The 9622-nt window shown below is 41.2% G+C and overlaps 1 protein-coding gene across 1 annotated transcript; it reads left to right on the top strand.

The window, feature by feature from the left end:
- LOC8076667 (methylcrotonoyl-CoA carboxylase subunit alpha, mitochondrial) lies at positions 2193-9015 on the top strand. Its single transcript, XM_002442441.2, has 16 exons — positions 2193-2711; positions 3150-3271; positions 3367-3514; positions 3902-4039; positions 4139-4234; positions 4376-4435; positions 4772-4864; positions 4985-5096; positions 5656-5760; positions 5841-5977; positions 6423-6648; positions 6736-6899; positions 7289-7402; positions 7497-7739; positions 7880-7975; positions 8610-9015. Exons 1-16 carry the CDS (start codon positions 2325-2327, stop codon positions 8625-8627), a joined length of 2259 nt encoding a protein of 752 aa, XP_002442486.2. The 5' UTR covers positions 2193-2324; the 3' UTR covers positions 8628-9015.

The raw sequence follows: 9622 nt of genomic DNA on the forward strand, positions 1-9622 counted from the left end.
GTTATGAATTTGCGTGGCATGGAAGTTGCAAATGGTAGTTGACATTATGCATTTCCAGGAAAGGTGAACGCTAGACCTCGTGTAATCTCTTCCAGCTCTCGTTTGCATCGTGGCGTATTTTGTTAATGGTTTGTTTAGGAGTCCAATGGATTCATTTATGTTTTTCTAAACGAGTTGATTTGCAGCATCTGGAAAAAAAGAAGAAACAAGACTATCAACGACCTCGTCTTTATCTTTTTCCTCTCACATCCTCTTTATCGCTCTTATTCACCACCTTTTTGTTCGCATGAACTTATCAGCCAAAATCAACTGATATAGGACAATGTTTTTTTTCTCACAATAACTTAGTATTAGCATCAACATCAACAAAAAAAAAACAGAGCCTCCAATGCCACATTTGGGGCAGCACCCCCTTTTGCCTCCATTTACCTCTCGCAATCATCGATGATTCATAGCGCCACCCACTGACATGGTTGTTGATGCTTGCTTGTCTCTCCCTTAGCCACTTTATTGAGTTGACCACGCATCGATCCTTTTATTCTACTCCCTTGATTTTAAATTATAAGGCGTTTTGACTTTTCTAAATATGTAAGTTTTGTTGCACACTTACATATACATTATGTCTTGAAACATAATAAAAGCTTTTCAAAAAAAAAACATAATAAAAAGCAATATATCTAAAAAACAAAATGTCATATATTTTAAAACTAAAGCTTTGTCTAGTTCGCAAAAAAGAAAAGATTTTAGGTACTATAGCGCATGTGTAACTATAGCAATTAGTATCCAATTATAGATTAATTAGGCTTAAATGATTCATCTCACAAAATACATACAAACTGTGTAATTAATTTTTTATCTATATAAAATGCTTATGTATGTATCAAAAAATCTAAATATTTGATGGGATGAGTAAAAAGTTTTTATGTAAAAACTAAACGAGACCTAAACGGAGGAAGTACTATGCTCCACAATCAAAAGCAGTATGCCTCCACTGAGCCGCGCCATCGCTTCCTCATTCGTCGATACCCTACCACGATTGGCTACACCGGCTAATGACATCCATGACCATCCCTCTAGCATTGGAAATAGAAAATCCATTGCGCCTGTCCCTCTAACGCCGGAAAATCTGACCCTAAATATTTCGAAACATCACGAAGGAGGTTCTCATTCTTACTTGCTACAACGTTGCAATTTTTTACACTTCGCTCCTTGAACTCCTTTCTCCGTTTCAAATCATATAGCAACTTTTCCTTTGGACAATATAGATTTCTAAATCCAAGAGGCTCTCATGTTAGGATGAAACAAAAAGCTTTCTTTTATTCTTTTTTTTTGTTTGAGAATCATAGTAAGGTGTACACTGTAGACTCATGCGTCAGATCTTGCATCTCTCACTATTACTAAAAAAACACTGTTAAAATCCTAACAAACATGTCTCTAGCATGTCTTTATTATTGAGAGAACAACGCCGCTAAATTCAAACGTAAATAAATTTAGAAAAATACGAACACTTATATCAAGTCTAGAACTTAGATTAAGATGGCATGTTTACCACAAATAACCTAACCCACTAAGACCTTGTTTACATACCAACTTCACGCTAAATCACTGCACACACACATGTATTGGCGTTGATACATGAGTAAGAAGCCTAAGCTTCTTCCTTTTTAGCAAACACCCGGCCTACCGACTAATAATAAGTCGGGAGCTAGTAAAATATTGATTTCTGCATAACTCATATACAAAATCCTTATATATAAAATACTGATTTCTGCATAATTTATACAAAGGTCTTGTTTAGTTCCAAAATTTTTAGTAAAATAGACACTCTTCGTTTGTATTTGATAAATATTGTCTAATCATAAACTAATTAGGCTTAAAAGATTTGTCATGTAAACTGCATAATTAATAATTTTTTTTTATCTATATTTAATGTTCTATGCATGTGCCGATGTGATGTGACGAAGAATTAAACAAATTTATAAATTCTTTTTATAGAACTAAACAAGGCCAAAATCCTTCTATTTCTATTAATCGATTTATTTATACCATCCGAGTCACCCCAGCAAGTGCTTGTGTTGCTCCCGTCATCCGTTCCGACACGCTCGCGCTGGAAGGGAGAGACGTCGCGGACTCGTCTGACCAGTCACCGCCCTTATCCTGCGCTGCGGGACCAATCAGCCCCACACCACACTGACGACGCCCATGCTGCTCTGCTCATCATCTCCTATTTCCCCGACCCGTCGCCGCGCCACTCCTCCGCCTTGCTCACCACCACTGCTGCTCTCCCAAGCCTCCAGCCCAACCACCGCCACCGCCACCGCGTGATGGCCTCCCGCCTCCTCCACCTCCACCTGCGCCGCGGGCGCGTGCGCGTGCGCGGCGGGAGCCCGGCGGGCAGCCCCGTGCCCGCGCCCGCGCCCGCGCGGCTCCTCTCCTCCTCGCCTCCTCCAACCGCGTCCTCGGCCTCGGCGGGCGGTGGCGGGGGCATCGAGAAGGTGCTGGTGGCGAACCGGGGCGAGATCGCGTGCCGGGTCATGCGCACCGCGCGCCGCCTCGGGGTCGCCACCGTCGCCGTGTACAGCGACGCCGACCGCGGCGCGCTGCACGTGCGCGCCGCCGACGAGGCCGTCAGGATCGGCCCGCCCCCCGCGCGCCAGAGCTACCTCAACGCCGGGGCCATCATCGACGCCGCACTCCGCACCGGCGCACAGGTCCGATTACCACCAACCCCCCCCCCCCCCCCCCCCTGTCCACTCGTCGCTGTCTCGCTCATTATTTCCCCACTAGCTTGTCTGCGTCTCGAGTCGCGTGCGCTGCCGTGTCACTCTGCCAAGGTGGGTGGGCTACTGAGCTGTCTCACTATGCATACTGATTGTTGGTCGTTGCTGAGCATCCCGCGCCACACAATTCCACTGTAGGTGATACACTACCAGTTAGCGTCTGAACCTCTGTAATCCTTCCACATTCATCAGTCCTCGAGTTGTGTCGAATTAGTATTGGGTGCTAGTAGATCACATTCCCGTGAAGATACAAGAACCGTGTCGTAGGGAAATAGTGTGCAAGTGGAAAACAGTACGAAAGTTTTGGTGTGCCATGATGCAGGCACGGATATTTATGAGACATTTTTTGTTTCTATTTGCTTTGTGCAGGCTATCCATCCAGGATACGGTTTTCTCTCAGAGAGTGCTGATTTTGCGCAGCTCTGTGAGACCGAGGGGCTCAAATTCATTGGACCACCAGCATCTGCGATCAGAGATATGGGCGATAAGAGGTAAAATATCTTGTTGTCTGGTGCGTGCATACAGATTGTTTTGTTTGGGCTCTTGTTCAGAACGGTGCACCCTAAACATGATTTGTGAAATATAGTGCATCCAAGAGGATCATGGGTGCTGCTGGCGTGCCGCTGGTTCCAGGATACCATGGGGCTGACCAAGACATTGAGCTGCTGAAACTTGAAGCTGATAAAATTGGTTATCCTGTTTTAATCAAGCCCACCCATGGTGGAGGGGGCAAGGTATGCTGAACTGTTTCTTAGACTGTCTCATACAGGAAAAGTGTTTATTCCAATTTAGGCCTTGTTTAGTTCCGAAAAGTTTTTGGGTTTGGTTACTGTAGCATTTTCGTTTTATTTGGCAATTAATGTCCAATCATGGACTAATTAGGCTTAAAAAATTCGTCTCGCGATTCTGTGCAATTAGTTTTTGTTTTCATCTACATTTAATGTTCCATACATGTGTCCAAAGATTCGATTTGATGGGTGAAAAGTTTTTGGGTGGGGACTAAACAAGGAGTTACTATGCATATAGCTTTCAAGTGTTCCAGAGAAGCCTGCTCTGTAGTTGCATGACCTATCATATGTGTGTCGTGTGTGTAACCTTTTCATCCTATATCCTTTCTTAAGGGGATGAGAATAGTCGAAAGGCCTGATGAATTTGTGGATGCTGTACTGAGCGCTCAACGGGAAGCTGCAGCATCATTTGGTGTAAACACACTACTGATTGAGAAGTACATTACTCAACCAAGACACGTAGAAGTCCAGGTAAGTCAATTGAATTTGGACCTGCCACAGTCCTTTATATAATTGGGAACCTGCAGTAATTCCCTGTTGTCTTCCCTCATACTCCTTTGATGTTTGAAGGTATTTGGCGACCAACATGGAAATGCAATATATCTCTATGAGAGAGACTGCAGTCTACAAAGAAGGCATCAGAAGATTATTGAGGAAGCTCCAGCTGTAAGGATCTGTTATCCAACAAAACCCTGTAACTTGCTTGAAAACATATTGATGAAGCTCTAAGGCCTTGCTAGCTGTTTGTGCCCTGACATTTATTTTGATAGAATAATCGATTCAGTTGTCTTTTTGTATATGGTGCAGCCAAATGTGACAGCTGAGTTTCGGTCTCATATTGGTGGAGCTGCTGTATCTGCCGCAAAGGTGAATGCTTCTGAACATTAGTATGTCTTTAGGAGACAAATTTAGTGTTTTCAGTTTGCTATTGTTGGTTAAGTTTTTCTTTTCATTATCTAGCTGCCAATTTTTTTCACACCAATATGGAATGACAAATGTCCAAGCAATTTGCTTCACATGAACTCCAGTTCAAAGTTACATGCATTATCTAGTAGTTCATGTCAGATGTCAGTCAACTTTTTCTTGAATAATACTCAATAGTAGCCATCTTTGTTTTCTCTGTTGATATGTTATTTAGTAGTTATTCTGTTTAATCCTTCTATTTCACATACAGGGTCACTTATTGGATTATTTGTGTTGAAGGCAGTTGGTTACTACAATGCTGGAACAGTGGAGTTTATTGTGGATACTCTTTCTGGAGAGTTTTATTTCATGGAGATGAATACTCGACTCCAGGTAATATATCTACGATAATAATCGGATATGCTTGAGTACCTTGGCTTTGCATGGTACTTCATTGACTCACTTGGTTAAAAGTCTAAAACACAAAATCATCTTGTGAATCAATCTTGGAAGGTTGAACACCCAGTGACAGAGATGATTGTTGGTCAAGATCTTGTGGAGTGGCAAATACGTGTTGCAAATGGAGAACGACTGCCATTATCTCAGGAGCAGATTCCATTAAATGGTGAACCTTAACAATAACTCATTATCTTACCCAAAAACTTTACTGATAATTTCTGATTGTCATGTTGTCTCTTGGCTACTATAGTTTGTTTGCATCATGAACAGCATTGTCCATCTTATCTAGTTCTATTTGGTCCATAAATTTGAAGATGCCGCCTTTAATTATTGACTTAACAGTTCACAGTAATGCACTGATTTGATACATTTTTGGACTCGGATTACATCATGGCATTCAACTGTTTTTCATGCAACTTTCCTTCTGTGCACAGATGCCATTTCATAAGGCAGGGGGGCTGAGCCCCAATAGTCCTTTTCTACAAGCTGTTTTTCATACATTATCACTTCATTACTTGTACCCAAGTACCCATTAAGAAATTAAGAAATTTATTTATGATTGTGGAAACTGAACTTACATGCTGCTATTGGTTTATGATAAGAAGCTCAAAAATATTTTGTTTTCCTTTGAATTAATGGATTATCTATATTTGCATATGAGCCTTCTAAACTTATAGCACCACTCAGCCAGATTAATTCTTAACTACTGCTTTTCCTTGATATAGGACATGCATTTGAAGCACGGATATATGCTGAAAATGTTCCAAGAGGGTTTCTCCCTGCAACAGGAACCTTACATCACTACCGACCAGTCCCTTCTGATCCAACAGGTGAAATATGGAGATATCATATGACCAATTATATTATGAGTTACATTTCAGTATTGCACAATTAACATATTCTTGCTCAGTAAGAGTTGAAACTGGAGTCGAAGAAGGAGATACAGTCAGCATGCATTATGATCCAATGATAGCCAAACTTGTAGTATGGGGTGAAAGTCGCACTGCTGCACTAGTCAAGCTAAAGAACTGTTTATCAAACTTTCAGGTATAATCAGTTCACCAGAATCAATACATTTCTTTTGATACATCTTTTCCCTTCTCTAAGAGGTCATCAGTACAGTGACACTTTCATGTTGATATAATTTTAGTTGTCTTAAAGAACTTCACAACTGTAGGCATATTATGTGAGAGTCCAATTGTGTAAAATGTCTATGCTAGTTCAGTTCAAGAAGTGTCACTAATCTTTATGCTTTTGCTGATATCCTCATCATTCCATAATCCATACCGAAGTTAACATACCCCCTTTTATGGTGGCTACTAAAGTTTACATGAGGCCTAAGAAGTGACAATCTGTTGATGATTACCAATATTGATTTTCTATGCATAAATAGTCCATTGAACTTTGGAAGTGTAGTCGTATAGAAATACAATCTCAATACTGTCATTTTGATAATAACCTCCCTGACATGCCTTGGTTAATGAATAAACAGATTGCAGGTTTGCCAACCAATATTGGTTTCCTCCAAGAACTCGCAAGCCATAGTGCCTTTGAAAAAGGCCTAGTTGACACTCACTTCATTGAACGTTATAAAGATGATCTTTTGAGTATTTCTACGAAGTCCTCAGAAGAATCTCATGGTGTAGCTGTGCTTGGTGCAATTTTGGCTGCTGCATGCATTTGCAAGAAGGATCACATTACATTTAAAGAATCACAACGTATGTTAGACCTACCATTTGTTTTTTTCTTTCAATAATAACATTGCTAATTTGACCTGGTAATGACATATGCTACGTGTTTTTCAGGAGCCAACAACACACTATCTGTATGGTACAATAATCCACCTTTCAGGATGCATCACTTTGCTAGGCATCCCCTGGATCTTGAGTTGGAAGAGAATGATGGATTCAGTGAGAAACTTCTTAAACTGTTCATTACTCATAAATCTGATGGAAGCTACTTCATCGAGGTGATTATACTATATCTATGCACATACTAGTTTTCAAGTTTCCACATACATTTCCGTATTTGAACATGAGCTGTTGGAATCCATGTCACAAAATGCTTACTGCCTAATAGGCACAAACAAACATCATATGTTTCATGGTGAATCTAGCAAACTAAATTCATGTGGCCAATCTGCATATGGCCTACATAGTGAAAAAGAGTATTTCTAGCAAACCCCACTATAGAAATCGGTTTTCACTGTTGGGATCAGACACAGGAAAGTATATAAATGTGACTGATGTATGTGTCCATCACATGGCTTCAACCCAGAAGATTAATAATTGGACTTTAGCAATATAATACGCTTCATCTGTCAGCTGATATCTTACTAATTATATTTCTATCTTGCAGACAGAAGATGGCACTTCTGGTTTAGATGTCAAAGTTGATCACAAGGGTGACCATGATTTTCGTGTCGATGTTTCTGGTCTGCAAACTGATGTGACTCTAGCATCTTATTCGAAGGTTTAACTGATACTCTGGTCATAGTTAACTGAGTCATAGATAAGCCGTTATATCTGTAATTCCTTCACTAAATTCCTCACCTCTCTCCTTGCAGGGCAACAGCAAACATATACATGTCTGGCATGGGAAGCATCATCACCATTACAGACAGACTGTAAGAGCTGAGCATGCAGTTGATGATAGCTCCCAACCTTGTCATGCTTCTGAAGGGAAGTCACATCCAAAAGGGAGTGTTCTGGCACCAATGGCTGGCTTGGTTGTGAAAGTTTTGCTTGAAGATGGGGCACAGGTGGAGGCAGGGCAGCCTGTCATGGTTATGGAAGCAATGAAGATGGAGGTCTGGATAAATTTTCATTTTTTTGTTTTTTGATAAAGGAAGATTTTATTAAATTTCAAGCACGTTACGTTGAGTTGATACAAGCCTTGAAAAAAATCCTTCCATTTGTCATGGAAATTTGCTCCTTTTACTCTTTCCAGCATGTTGTCAAAGCACCTCGTGCCGGATATGTAGATGGCCTGAAGGTTACTGCTGGCCAACAAGTTTTTGACTCCAGTGTCCTTTTCACAATCAAGGTATGTAGTGATTGTTTTTATATAATATCTTGGAATCTTACAGTTTGCCTTTTTTTTTGGTCATAACAAAGCTAGTGCTAAGTTTCATCATCATTAGAGGTAGACCAATAGCAATAAAACTTATTTAAATGTATTCAACTTAGAAGATTAACTAAAATGAAAGGAAAAAGTGTAAAAGTCAGTAAGTGATGAAGATTAGAATTTTGTGTTATGCAGCATAAGCATCTGCAGCAGTAAAAAAGCACCTTTTGCATTGATTTTTCTACCGTTCTTCAATACTACTCCATCCATTCCAAATTTGGGATGGAGGGAGTATATCTTAGCCATTTATAATGCTTTGAAACAATAACGGTGTTCAGAGGTGTGCAATCTCTGGGGAAAGCAAGCAGTAGTAAGAATGTTATCTGTAAAGCCTTTTTTTTTTGGTAGTGGAGTTATTGGTCCAAATTGACCGTGACGTTTTATGTAGAGAGCAGGGCACACCTTTCATCCACAAATGTTTCACACGTTCCTTATGTCAGCTTCTCATGGATGGAATCTCTAAAATTAGAGAGTATACAAAAGTTATGTTCCCTTCCAGTCCAGAGTCTAGAACTCAGCTGAAACCCAAATGCACCTTTTTCCAATTTTCCAGGACAATATTGCAAACTGAGATGGAGCGATCACATCCGAAGTAACTGCACTGCAACTGTATTCAAACACTCAACGGATGCTTCAGGGGTTGGCCAACGACGCTGCTGCTGTCCAGATAGAGAACCGAAGGAAATAAACAGCTGGGTTCGTCTGCGGGCAATCCGGCAATGCAAGCAGACGGCTCATGGTGTTCCCAGCTTGATGCGAATTCATCCATCATTCGCCACAACGATTCCATTGCATAGTGTACACGAACATGAAACTGTACCACGTTGAGCAAAGAAATAAGCAGATGGAATCAGATTTGTCATTTGTGTACCTTTGCTGAATAAGTGATGGGAAGCTGGGAACCTTCACTGTGAAGGATCAGTCACCTGAACGAGGCGCTGGTTTGCCATTTGACGCAACACCAGGTCGTCACACAGCCCCTGCGGCAGCCGTACAAACGTGGCCAAAGAATATGATATGCGTGTATGTTTGCACACCGTCTGAACGCTATACGATGGTAAACCGTTTGCGTTTAATGGGTTATTCTGTCTGTTTAAACAGCCGGTTTGCCCGTTTAAACGGACATGATAACACCTGTGTTCATGGACTTGGGTTCACAAAGAATGGATTCCAGGTCAGAAAACGACCAGGTTCTGTTCTGTTTTCATCTCTCTCTCTCTCTCATATATATATATATATATATATATATATATATATATATATATATATATATATATATCCGGCCAAATGCCACTCTTACCACTGCCTCAGAACAAAATTTGAGGTGAAAGGTCAGCGTCGTGAAGAGATCATCGTCGACTCGCCAGCAACCGCCGCGCTCGATCGCCGGCGACGTCACGACGATGTGGACACGGAGGCGGTGGTCGCGCTCAGAGGGTAGCATCCAGCCATCCATGCATACACGCCGGCGAGTGGCGACGGCTTCTTGAGCTTTAGGAAGCCAGTGGAAGAGGCGGATTGCATTTTGCCATGAAATACACCGTGAGGTAAACTGTCAGCACCTGT

Source organism: Sorghum bicolor, chromosome 8 (assembly GCF_000003195.3).
Source record: "Sorghum bicolor cultivar BTx623 chromosome 8, Sorghum_bicolor_NCBIv3, whole genome shotgun sequence".
NCBI lineage: Eukaryota > Viridiplantae > Streptophyta > Magnoliopsida > Poales > Poaceae > Sorghum > Sorghum bicolor.

Coding starts and splice junctions, on each gene's coding strand:
- LOC8076667 (XM_002442441.2), top strand. CDS start 2,325: ATGGCCTCCCGCCTCCTCCACCTCCACCTGCGCCGCGGGCGCGTGCGC. Junction 3,272..3,366: donor AGAGATATGGGCGATAAGAG/GTAAAATATCTT, acceptor TGTGAAATATAG/TGCATCCAAGAGGATCATGG. Junction 3,515..3,901: donor CCCATGGTGGAGGGGGCAAG/GTATGCTGAACT, acceptor TCCTTTCTTAAG/GGGATGAGAATAGTCGAAAG.